Source organism: Prinia subflava, chromosome 3 (assembly GCF_021018805.1).
Source record: "Prinia subflava isolate CZ2003 ecotype Zambia chromosome 3, Cam_Psub_1.2, whole genome shotgun sequence".
NCBI lineage: Eukaryota > Metazoa > Chordata > Aves > Passeriformes > Cisticolidae > Prinia > Prinia subflava.
Genome location: NC_086249.1, coordinates 174934 through 187953, shown reverse-complemented (window position 1 = coordinate 187953; position 13020 = coordinate 174934). Strand labels below are relative to the sequence as shown.

The 13020-nt window shown below is 43.3% G+C and overlaps 2 protein-coding genes across 19 annotated transcripts in view; one reads left to right on the top strand and one right to left on the bottom strand.

Annotated features, from left to right (window-relative positions):
• Positions 1-741: 741 nt before the first annotated feature.
• On the bottom strand, positions 742-11667 carry CCT8 (chaperonin containing TCP1 subunit 8). Of its 3 annotated transcripts, none has more exons than XM_063393614.1 (16): positions 11509-11667; positions 9555-9645; positions 8865-8944; positions 7550-7699; positions 7102-7282; positions 6310-6371; positions 5525-5662; positions 4911-5089; positions 4731-4797; positions 4570-4657; positions 4347-4462; positions 3027-3098; positions 2680-2844; positions 2167-2286; positions 1594-1718; positions 742-978 (listed from the first exon to the last, which is right to left on the bottom strand). In XM_063393614.1, exons 1-15 carry the CDS (start codon positions 11566-11568, stop codon positions 1626-1628), a joined length of 1662 nt encoding a protein of 553 aa, XP_063249684.1. In that variant the 5' UTR covers positions 11569-11667; the 3' UTR covers positions 742-978; positions 1594-1625. The 3 variants fall into 3 exon arrangements, with proteins under 3 accessions (XP_063249684.1, XP_063249683.1, XP_063249685.1); XM_063393613.1 differs by having other exon boundaries at positions 1620-1718; XM_063393615.1 differs by lacking the exon at positions 1594-1718.
• The window catches only part of MAP3K7CL (MAP3K7 C-terminal like), a 43890-nt gene continuing 41885 nt past the window's right edge, over positions 11016-13020 (top strand). For 2 of the 16 annotated variants that reach the window (XM_063393630.1, XM_063393617.1), the window contains exons 1-2: positions 11250-11387; positions 12000-12170. In XM_063393630.1, the coding sequence (XP_063249700.1) occupies positions 12090-12170 (81 nt within the window). In that variant the 5' untranslated portion in view covers positions 11250-11387; positions 12000-12089. The other 14 variants (XM_063393619.1, XM_063393637.1, XM_063393635.1 and 11 more) reach the window with 14 other exon arrangements.

Here is a 13020-nt window from a genome sequence, read left to right as displayed (position 1 = left end):
CTAGGCAAGGTCCTGTGCCAGGACCTCACCACCTTCACAGGGGAGTTTCTTCTAGGAGATGTATTGACCCTAAATTTCCCCTATTTCAATTTGAAGGCATTGCCCTTTGTCCTGTCACTATATTCCCAGATGCAGGGTCCCTCCAACTTCCCCATAGGCCCTTCAGAGACTGAGGAAGGTGCTGTGAGGTCTCCACAACCTCCTCCAGGCTGAACAGCCCTGACTTTCTCTGCCCCTCTCCGGAGGGCAGGTGCTCAGTCCCCTTATCAACTTGGTGACCCTCCTCTGGACTCACTCTAACAGTTCTCTTTCTTATGTTTGGGGCACCACATCTATACACAGTGCTCCATGTGGGGCCTCAGGAGAAGTGTCTCTAAATGGAGGACACCTGCTGCCAAACAATTATTTCAACATTCATGTGACTATTTACGCTCAAGTATTGGCCAAGGAGTGCAAATAAGAGCACTAAGAAGCACAGTAATGATGGATCATGAGCTCCCTGCAGCAGGCTCATGGTCAGCCTCCTTGTACCTCGAGTCTCTTGTGCCTGTAACAGGAACTGGTATGTGATCTCCCCCTTTAACTCAACCCTGGAGAAGTTCTGCCTCCTCCTGCACCAGGAGAGAGTGTCAGGCAGCCATCCAAGGTTAGCCCATGACACCCACAGTGTCATTCATCCCCTACATATTCATGGATTGGGAACAACCATGTCATGCTAGCTCCAAATCAAGTAACTCAACCTTTTAACAGTGAGTACGTTTATTGAGGTGTTTGATGTTCTGCACTCCATTGGACACTGTTCAACAATATAAAGGCAAGAGCAAAACACTGTGACAGGCTCCAGCTGGGGAATTAAAAAACTCACAAAGCCATGTCACTTAAGAAATACAGTTAAATTGTTCAATCATTTTGGTCTTCATCCCAGTCTTTCTTTCCGGATGGAGGTTTTGGGCCACCAGCTGGTTTTGCCATAATGATCTTGAAGAGAATAGAAAAGTAGAAAAAGTTAGTGTTAAAATCAGGCTTTTACCCTCCTGTTACAGCCACATGATGCTGACTGCTAGCATTCATGCAGTTTCCCTACTCTGAACCCAAGCCAGTGAATATCCATCTAACTGAGATATTAACAACTTATTCTTTTCTCGAGAATGGTAGAGGCTGATCCCTGATACAGTAAAAAAAGTATTTTACCTCATTTTTGCATGCAAAGTAAGACTTCAGGTAGTCTACAGAAAGTGAGTGCTTCAACAGGCCAACAGCAGACTAGAGAAGTGTCCACTACAGAAAGGAGGATCATCAAAGCTCTTGTTCTCAATTATTGTCTCTAAGTATCACACTTGAAAACCATGAAGTCTATCAGTCCTACTGTGTTAAAGCTCATTCTCTGCACTGGCTACATGGATGAGTAAGGCAAATTTGAAGCTGCACTTATGATGAAAATTTGGATTTAGGAGCAGAATCCATTTGCAAAGGCACAAATACAGGATGCAGCAATCAGCACACAGCAGAAGACAGCAGTGTTAGGTGTTCTCAAAGAGCACAGAGCCTGCCATGTGCTTGTCAATGAACTCATGCATGCACTCACACAGGTACCTCTCTGCTAGAGAAACACAGCTTACTGCACACTAGTTCTCAGGCTCATCTTTCCAGTCATCCTTATCCCAATGTCCTTGTTGCTTAGGGGCTTTTGGACCTCCTGCTGTTTTTGCCATAATAATCTACAGAAATTTTACATGCAAATTCATTTTTTGTATTATTTTGTCTCACAAAATATTAAAAAGATTTTTATAATCAAGGCTGTAACCTCTATTTTCCCTAAAAATTAGATTTTCATATAAAAATATGTGAGAGAAGGTTTCTTCTATTAAAGCTTTTTTCTACAAAAGTTAGGGTAACTCTCTGGATTCAAATATCAAATGTCTTCAAACTATCAATAAAACCTTAAAAAAATACCACAAACCCAACAAACATATAGTACTGCTATAGAAGCAGCCACATTCCAGATTACAAGCCCTTGGACAAACGACTTCCTGGCTTCCAGAAACAACAAATGACATTATCACGTAGCATTATGTTTACACACCTTGCATTTCTAGGAGATTCCACCTATTTGCATGAGGGTTCTGCCAGGTTTTAATTCAGCACCCAAATGATATGTAAGCTTACCTGATCAACCCTTAGGACAGTTACTGCTGCATTTGTAGCTAGCTTGATACCCCAGAATTTTCCAAGATAAGTGTCTAACACACCAGCTTCCAGCATGTCCTTCACTGCAGCAGCTTCGGCCTGTCACATGGGGAAAAAACATTATTCACAACTTTTCAGGCTTTCACCTAGCAAGATGGTACCACTTTTCTAATCTCATCTTCTCCCTTCAAAAAATCCTAATTCCTAATCCATTGGCAGGAACACGAAGTCAGTAATTACTGAAGACCTACTCCCTGTCCCATTAGTTCGATATCCCCTTCCACCTCTGACATAAGGCCATTATACTATACTGAACTGAACTGCTCGCTGATAAATGAAACATTTAAGGATTTCAAATCCAAAAAGTTATTATTCTAGATTGTGCAGCACAGAGCTTTCAACAATTTAAAATAATCTATTAATACTTTATACTGATAGAAGTACTATTAACCCTGCATTGCAAGACAACAAGTAACATGAAAGACTATTTACCTCAATATCAAATCCAACATTTTTCTTCCCTTCCTGATGTACAGCATAAAGTTTGGAGATGACCTCATTAGCCTTTACTCCAGAGTTTTCTGCCAGTGCACGAGGAATGGCTTCAAATGCCTCTGCAAACTTCTTGATGGCATATTGGTCAAGCCCAGGACAAGTCTAAAATTAAGTTGAAAACCGTGTCAGCATTTCCAAAACTGTAAGGGAGGCATTTCCCCCCTACTTGTTATTACACACATAGATAGGTATCTGCTGGTATGAAATAATATTTGTATTTTTTGTAAAAATTTTGTAATTTTTTGTGTGTGAAGATGAAAACCCAAGAAGCCTGTTTGCTGTACCTCTCCATAAGATGTGATCTGTTTGGCCAGTTCAATCTCTGTTGCACCACCTCCAGGAACAAGACGTTTATCCTGTGGAAAGACCACACCAAAACACAGTGTTTTACTTAAAGCATCCATTGCTTCTTATTTTTTTAGGATTTTTCTAGCCTATCAAGAATGCAGCAGAATTTTATTCCACACAGACCTATTAAGAATCCCCTTCAGAACAAACATGCATAATAAGGGAAATCTACCGTAATTTACTCATTCACTCCGATGTCTTTGAAGAAAAACAGCTTCTTTTGTAAAAACCAAAATAATAATGCAGTGGATTTTGTGTCTGGGGTTTTTTTGCTTTTTAAAAAAATTTTAACTCCTGGTTACCTGTAGCAGCATTCCTAGATTTTCTCATCTTTTCTACTTTTTTGGTGGGAAATATCATACAGGAAATCAATCTAATGTACACTAAGTTTAACATGTCAACGGGTATTACAGTGTTGGGAGTTTTTGTTTTCTTTTATTTTAAATTGAAGCATTTTGTACATCCTTTGGCAAACCAGAATTTACTTATTAACTCTCATCTCTTAACCCACAAAGTAATCATCATAAATCTTAAAACAGGACAACTCCTGGAAACAATCAGAAATGAACAGCATTTCTGTACTCAAAATCAATGTCTATGTCTTGGTATGTAGAGGAGATTAGGATTCTAACAGTTTTAACAATTTTTGCGTGCTGTTTTCCAAGTAAATACAGGAATATTTCCTTTTGTATAAAAAAAGAAAAATGAAATAATAGTATTCAAGACCACATAAACTGCTCACAAAAAAAAATCCTCTGTAAAATGAAGTTCTTCCATCCACAAAACCCTACCTGTATTATTTGGAGGAAGCATGAATTATCACCAATGAACTAGAAATTGAGTTTGCAACCAATCAGTTTCTCCTGATCCCAAGTGACAAAGTTATCTAGCTTTTCTTCTGTGCCTGGTTTCCAAGGAACATTACAAAACATTTAGGAAGTGAGTCAAGAAAGAGCTGACTTTCTTTAAAAAGTGGTAAAGGTAACCCACTTTCAAGAACTCGCTCATTACTGGAAAACTGAGTGCAGTCCATGTGGAGCAGCACATTTTCTGTACCCTATGTTCTTCACAACAACAGCCATCTTCTGTACACAGCCCTCCACACCTCAGCACTGCACAGCCATCTCCTCAGCTCCAGAAGGCACCCAAGCCATTAATATCCACAGCCTTTGGAGCAAATAAGCACAGAGTAGGCTAGAGCCCATCAAACTGATTCACTTCTCACTTTTGAAGACTCAAGTGTTCTTCTTCCTTACCCTTGTGAGTATTTTGAAAGTATTGACACCATCATCCACTGCTCTCTCTATGTCATCCATCAGATTGTCCGTAGATCCACGAATGAGGATCGTAGAAATGGCACCATCCTCCTTTTCTGTTCAGAGACGTGCATTACTGAATTAATTCATTAATCTTATATCCAAAACACATACAAATGCACTTTGGAACAGCAGTGTCAGCAGCTCTACAGAACATACATACCATGCTTAAACACCACAACCTGTGTATCCCCAACCTCTGATAAATACACACTATTGCAGTGACCCATTTCTTCAAGAGTAGGGGGAGTCTAGAAAGAAAAACACGAGTTAACTGAGCTGATCAGTTCTCAGCCTCCTGTACCTCATTTGGGGTGTACCTACCAGTCTGGGTAAGGCTGTTGCACCAACCGTTTTGCACAGTCTTCTCAGGTCCCACTTGGAGTTCAACCTTAAAAACAAATTTCCATAACTGTTAACACATACAAGAGTATTCTCTTAACTTGGCAAGTACATCTCATCCATCTGGCAGTCCAAATGTTTTCATGCTCTCCTAGTACTCACCTGACTAACATAAGATTGTACTTGTTGGCATAATGAAGAGCCATATCTGCCACTTTGCCACCCGTTACTACTACGTTTGCACCACTATCAGCAATAGCTTTGACTTGCAAATCCATTAGATTTTCTTCTCCTTTACTGAAATTCATCAGTTCTTCAGCATTCTTTATTAGGACGGTGCCCTAGTAAAACACATACACTGTTACAATTTAGCATTAAACCACATGCCTTAAGTTTCTGACGAACCGTTTTGTCTCCCAACCTATCTATAAACCTCAAGTCATCCTGTTTTGTAATACTGACACCCTCCCCAGGCAACCGGGTAAAACAAGAGGGAAAAAGAAAATGAAATCACCAGGCAATTTTAGACAACCTTGAAGTTCAAAAATTAAAGCTGTAGTTTGGCTCAAATAACCCAAGAACACCAACACAATTTCTCCTGTCTCAAAAACACTGTGAAGCAATCAGAACTTTCCTATGAATTTTTCTGAACTAATAAAATCAATATTCACCAAAATATCTCAATCGCCAAGTGTCGAGATTATTTATAGCTAAGTCTAAAAATAAGAGCACATATGCATAAATAGAGATGTAGCTTATTTTGAGCTTTAACATACCTTAGTTTCAGTTATCATACCATCGAAAGGGCAGGAATACACAGCTATTTTTGCATCTTTGACAGAAGTAACATCTCCTTCAGTTTCTTTTTTAAAAACCATGCCATGCAGTACTGAGGAGGCAGAAACACCAGCACCCTGAAAGGAAATAAATGGAATCTGAGACTTTTTACAAGGGCAAGTAGTGATAGGACAAGGGAGAATGGTTTCCCACGGAAAAAAGTAAGTTTAGATTAAATATCGGGGAAAAAATCCTTCCCTGTGAGGGCGGTGAGGCTCTGGCTGCCCAGAGAAGCTGTGGCTACCACATCCCTTGAAGTGTTCAAGGCCAGGCAGGACAGCGCGTGGAGGTCCCTGCCCGTGACACAGGACTGGAACTTGGGGATCTTTAAGACACATTCCAACCCAACCCAACCCAAACTGTTCTTTGATTCTGGGAATGGGGGAACATGGTATTACTGACCATTTATTGTTAGAAAGCTGCCCTACTCTGCCTGAAAAGCAGACCTGACAACCATTTGATGCACCACCCTCAGTACAGGACTTCAGCTTATTCAGCAACAACAAACATTGTCTAACAGGTTTCCATCTTAGATTACTTTCAATATTAATGATTTTTGTTTCTGAATGCTGCTACTGGGCACTAAACAAGAGAAGACTAATTTCCAAAATTTAGTACACATGTCACAACAAAATTAGAAAAGACTCTCTGGAAGTTAAAAGATTAACCCTCATTACACTGTTTACCTTAATAATTACAGTAAAGCCAGCTACTTCAAACTTACCACAATTTTACACACTCTGATATTATCAACGTTGAAATGACCAGAATCAGGAAGAATAGAAACTGGCAAAAAGAAAAAAAAAAAAAGAGAAGAAGAAAAAGAATGAATATGTCTTGCCTAGTGAAAGTAGAACAATGACACCATAAATAATGCCTTTTGAATTTTTCTGAACTACTAAATTTCAGTGTTTTGAGATATCTGCTTAAATTCAAGACAATTATAACCTTCTAATAACTGGCATAAAGAGAAACAGAAATTTTGTTTATACAAAGTAATAATTAGAAATAAACATTTATTCAGGCTGCTGAGTTAATTAGGTTCAAATATGCACTCATACAGGTAGAGTCAAGAGATAAATCTGACCCAGAGTATTTCGAGAAATCACTGTAACTAAAAATGAAGGGTTTATCCCAGAAATCTAAAGGGAGAACAACTCAACAGAACTACAGTCTTACTTCTGTTGTTCTGGGGTTGCAACTAATAACAGCTTATGTGAAGTGCAATACATCCTCCTAATGATATAAAACGAGAGAAAAAGATGGGCTTCTGCACTAAAAGGACTTGAAAGCTATTTCTAGAAATGCCTAGTAGGAAAGGCAAACCTTTTCTGAGCTAGAATGTCAATGCAGAGTTCAACATGAGGAAGATTACCCTGATTTCAGAAGTCAAGTGTTCCATCCCATCCAACCTGGTAAACTAACCACACTTTCTATCTTCCCTGAATTTGTGAGGACCATAAGCAAACCCACTTAGTTTTTAGCTGTGTGCCCACATCTGTTCCTGCCCACTTACCACAGGCCTGAGCAATGAGCTTTGCCAGGAACTGTTCATTGCCATATTGTTTGCTCATGACTGACGTGTGCAACAAAGATGCCACTTCTTCAACATCTCGAAGGTTCTTTGCAGAACAGCACACCAAGTCTGGAAGAATTTCTAGGGCTTTCTTGCAAGCCTTTTCATATCCTTCAATCACCTGTGCAGCAAACAGTAAATATTCACTGCAACACTTCATACTGCTTCCATCTGCTTTTCAAATAGCCAAAAATCATTAACAGATGCAAAAGTTCACAAGGGAAGCAATCAATCACAGGCAACAGAACACATGGTCCCCCTTCAAACATCTCTATCTCAAAAATGAGGTGAGCAGAAAGCAGATGATTCCCAGTACTATGGTCCAAGAACACTGATCAGTGGCAATCTGGATTCAAGCTGTGTGTACTGTATTGAGAATATAACTTGCCTCCGAGACAGATAACCCCATCCTCAGAAGGTCTTCTGCTAACTCCAGAAGAACTCCAGCAAAAACAAGGACAAAGTTTGTTCCATCTCCAACTTCTTGCTCTTGCATGTGTGAAGCCATCACAAGCATTTTCGCAGCAGGATGCTGGACCTTGAAAAGAAGTGACACATCTTGTTGACTAATACCCCACCTAAGAGAGCATCTCCAGGCTTTTCTGTGCATCTCCCTAAGCTCTCTTATTTCAAATGGTACCTAGAGATATTAAAAGTACACAAAATTGGAAAAGAAAGCAGCAGAGATAATTGGCTAACTTCCCCAGTAAGAAAAAGCACAAACAGATATTCCAAGAGGAAAAAAAAAAATCAGAAAACTGAATATTGCTGCTACAACACGCATTAGACATCCTTGACATTCGTTCTGAGCTACTTCTACAGGATGCAGTGGCTTCACAACTGCATTCTGCAACAGGAAAACAGTCTGGAGTTTAGATCTTCACACTGAATTCATGTGTAACACACAAAGTACATGTCTAAGTAACAGTTTGATTTTAAGGGGGTTAGAGTGGAAGGGTTCTGTCTAAAGATTGCGCTGCTTCATTTTTCTTTCAAATAAATGCAATAAAACACTATATTCCTGAATATTTACACCTGGTATTTTACACCAGAAAGTAACATACAAAACGTATCAGATTAAGTCACTAGTATGCAGATTATATTTTTTAAAAACAGAACGGAGACTTCCACAGTTATTCTACCCATACTGAACACCAACACCATGCATTCAGTAAGGAAATACTTCATAATTACATTATTTCTATCACTAAGATTGAAATTCAGTCCAATATTATTCCTGTTGTATCACAAATATCAATCTGAAGTCAGAAGAACAGTTAGGAGAGAACAGCCTTTTCATGCTTTTACAGTATTTACAGCAGGATGCTGCTATAGCCTCAGATTCTTAAATTCAATTGATGGATTCCAAGCAGTCAGGAGAACATGGCAAGCAACAACACTGGGAGATTAACTCAACAGCTCTGTTATGCAAACTTTTCCAAACCACCGCATTTCTAGATACATCCCCTTTTAAACCTCCTGGTTTTGGGGGAAAGTAGGAAATTATGAAGCATCTACAACTATTAATGCTGCTTCACAAAAGAATTATACTCTTCACTGTGGACCTCAAACTCAGTGAAAAAAATGAATTACTTCCCAAGTGACATATGTAAATCATCTGGCAGAGTGACATTTCCCTGCTGACAGCCCACGAGCAGAAACACTGGTTCACAGCTGACATCATCCGAAGCAAGAAAACTCACCTCTAGCTCTCTCAGTATAGTAGCAGCATCATTTGTAACAAAAAGCTTTTCCAGGTGGTTGATAACCATTTTGTTCATTCCTAAATGGGGAAATAAAACAATTCATAAAAATCATTCATTATGCAAACAATATTTTGTACGCAGACACTGTTTCCTAACTTTCACGTTTATTGTGCTCATTAAAATGTAAGCTCTGTTTATAATTTAAGAACTCTAAAACATTTTTGTGAAATAACACTTGAAATGTGGGATATTAAGGAGAAACCAGTAATTTCTGAGTAAGCAGTTTTCCATTCAGAAATACCAGCACATTATTTAATTAAATGATACAGGAGAATCTTTTATTTCCATATATCTGACTGAACAAGATTATGTTCACTATGACTACCTACCATGTTATCATGTTTCCTTTAATTTTTATGCTTTTTCATATTAGATATTGTGTTTCAAAGACAACACAGTAACTGCTACAAAAGCCTGGCATAAAGCTGACACTGAGCGTAACTCAAAAGCTGCCAAAACAAAATCTGATTTCTACAGTCACGAAGAAATAGTCACATATTTGCAGTTTTAGAGCAAGTCCAATGTGTTTCCCCAGAAACAAACAGCTGCTTCTTTGTCAAGGTATGTTTAGCCTCCAAACATAGCATTTGTCTCAAAAATGCAGCAATAATTTTAGGATTTATTTACCATTTGGTCCATATGCTGTACGGGTGGTCTGCGCAAGTTCTTTGCATGCTTGGATGTTTCTATAGACAGCTTCTTCTAGTCCTGAATAATGCTGAAGAGAAAAATGACTGATCAGAATTAGGCTAACCAAAAAAAAGTCACGAACTAGTAATTTTTCATCAAAGCAGCATCAATCTACTGAGTCCCTCAAAGTTTATTAATATACATTTGTTTAAACAGACACCAAACCTTACCCAGAGACAGTGAGAACTACTGGGCATACCTTCTCACCTAGGCAGCTCAACAGGCACAAAAAGCTTCTTAACAGAAAATCTGAACAGTGACTTGATCTGCAATACAGTTTGCATCCCTTCAGTCTTCCAAAAAATTTTTGTGACATGCCGAAGAGAAACGGAAAACAACCTAGACCCATTTGGAGACAGGCAAGGGTTTCTGTACATGCTTCTTTATTCATGCCTTCGTATGCTACAAAAATCATTTAACCCAGTTCTATGTTCAAAACATGTGCGGTTTGAAAATTCAGAATCAGAATGATTAAAATATCTGTGCTTGAGAAGGTGATCAGCCTGGCTTCAGCTCAGAAACCTTAAGACGAGATCCCCAGGAAGGACCTTAAGAAAAAATAATGCAGGATAAAAAGTACTGTGCAGCCCATAAAGCAGGGAGAAAAGCAGTAATAATGTTTACTCTCTAAATACAAACCAAACATCTTAGGTTGCCAGCTGGCTCCTTGTTTTGCAGAAGACGACTCTTGCTGTTTTGGCCTTGAATTTTCTAACACTGAGGCCACTCAGCTTCTCTGCTCTGCCCCTGCCCTGAACATATGCCACTATTTGGCTCCAAGAACGATTCTAAAAAGAAATACAAAGAGCTTTCAGAGCTGCTACCTCCACTCTTCTTTCTATTAAGTAGCAGCAAACACAAAATTCTTCCTGTTTTCCCTACTTCTTGGAGAGAGGGACTTTGGACAAGGGCCTGCAGAGACAGGACAAGGGGGAACAGCTTCACTTTGAAAGCGAGTAGGTTTAGATTAAGTGTTAGGAAGAAGTTCTCCCCTGTGAGGGTGGTGAGGCTCTGGCACAGATCTCCCAGAAAAACTGTGGATGCTCAACCCTGGAAGTGTCCAAGACCAGGCTGGATGGGGCTTGGAGCTAAATGACCTTTATGGTCCCTTCCAATCCAAACTCTTCCGTTGATTCTATGAACAAAAAAGAAAAAAAACCCACACCTGCTTGCCTTCTGTCCACTTTTCAATGAAACCTTCTCCTTTATTAAGCCGCAGTCCTTCAACTCTACCAAAATCTTTATTATGTTAACGCTAAATACAATGAAACCGGATTTATTGGCAAGGAAATATAGAGAAAGCATTACATTGTTCTACATCGCTGAGAAAGGTATCAGAAAAAGTCAAGCCGAACGACCCGGACACTTCTGAACAGCTTCGACTCCAGGGCCCGGCTAAACGCTGCTGTGCAGCCTCTCCGAGAGCTCTCGGAACAAGGCGGGCACGGGCCGGGCCCTGGCGCATTCCCGCGGCGCCGGGATGAGCGGAGGGCCCGGCCCCGGGAGAGGCGGGCAGCGCGATCCCTCCCCGGGAGAGGCGGGCAGCGCGATCCCGGCCCCGGGAGAGGCGGGCAGCGCGATCCCGGCCCCGGGAGAGGCGGGCAGCGGGATCCCGGCCCCGCCGAGGTTTCTGGAAGGCCGCGTGCGCCGGGCGCCGCCCTGGAGGGCCGGGCAGGCACCGATCCCCGCAGCGCCGAGGCCGCGGAGAGGCCCCGGGCCGGAGCGGGGCGGCGGGCGAGCGTCCGGGGCCCCCGCCCCGCGGCACACGAGGTACCGCCCTGCCCTGCCCTGCCCCGCCGGCCCTCCGGAGCTCTCCCCGCACCGCCACCCTGAGATCCCTCCCGCGCCCGTCCATCCGTTTATCCGCGCATCCATCCACAGGCGGTCTCACCTTCGCCCCCTCCTTGAGCATCTGGGCGAAGCCCGGGGCCTTGGGGACGTGCAGCGCCATCTCCGCTCCACGGCGTGCCGGGGCTGCGGCAGCGGGAGCGCGCGGGGCACGGCGGGAGCGCGGGGCCGCGCAGGCGCGGGGCGCGGCGGGAGCGCGCGGGGCACGGCGGGAGCGCGGCGCCGCGCAGGCGCGGGGCACGGCGGGAGCGCGGGGCCGCGCAGGCGCGGGGCGCGGCGGGAGCGCGCGGGGCACGGCGGGAGCGCGGCGCCGCGCAGGCGCGGGGCACGGCGGGAGCGCGGGGCCGCGCAGGCGCGGGGGGCGGCGGGAGCGCGCGGGGCGGCGGGCCGGGGCCGCGCAGGCGCGGGGCCGCCCCTCAGGCCGCGCGCGCTGTGGCGCTCGCCCCGTCCAGGCCTGGCGGGGTCCGCAGGCGGCGGAGGGTCGCGGGGGGGGGTGGGTCGGCTCCGTTAGAGCCTTTGTTTCTCCGTGTCCAGTTTGGCAGAGCGTCGCCCAGGCGTTCCTCGGTACACTTTGCAATGGAAGTTCCAGGAACAGTGCGGAGTTTTCATGGCTGCCGATGATAAATGCTCGTCATAAAACTGAGCAGGCTCCAGTCAAGCATTTCGCTTGGTACATACTTACCCAAATGGAAGCACAATACACAGGTAGGAAGACTAAGTATCACAGTGGTTTGAGTCGAAAGGGAACTTAAAGCTGATGCAGTTTCAACCCCTGCCATGCAAGGACACCTGGATTGTTCCAAGCCCCGTCCAAAGTGCCTTAAACACTTCCAGGCATGGGGCAGCCACAGCTCTGCACAACCTGTGCCAGGGCCTCACCACCCTCATAGGGAACAATTTCTTCCAAATACCCAGTCTAAACCTCTCTATCAGTAGGAAGCCATTCTCCCTTGTCCTATCATTCCAAGCTCTTGTCCAAAATCTCTCTCCATCTCTTTTAGAGCCCCTTTAGGTATTGGAAGGGGCTCTAGACTCTCCCCAGAGCCTTCTCTTGTCCAGGCTGAACACCCTCAGCTCTCACAGCCTGTCTCCAGAGCAGAGTGGCTGCAGCCCTCAGAGCATCTCTGTGGCTCCATCTGGACTCCCTCTGGCGGCTCCATGTCCTTCTGATGCTGGATCCCCAGAGCTGGACACAGCATTCCAGGTGGAGTTCCACAAGAGCAGAGCAGGTGGGGAGAATCTCCTCCTTTGACCTACTGATCATACCTCTTGATGTAGCCCAGGATACTATTGGCTCTCTGGACTGCAAGTGCAGACAAATATCTAGGGAAGGTGTGAGGACTTCCTGGACTATTGTGAGCTGCATTTGCTAGTGAGTCCTTTTTGCTAATAAATAGTCTAGATCTTGTTGTTTCTAAACTTCTCTGTGTCTGCAGCTGGCAGTATTACTGAAAGCAGTTTCAGTACTGAATCAGTAGTGAGGGTTCAAGTATTGCCAGAATACCAGCTGCTGTTTGGGATTTTGCCACATTCTTCTGCATGATGATTTCTTCCT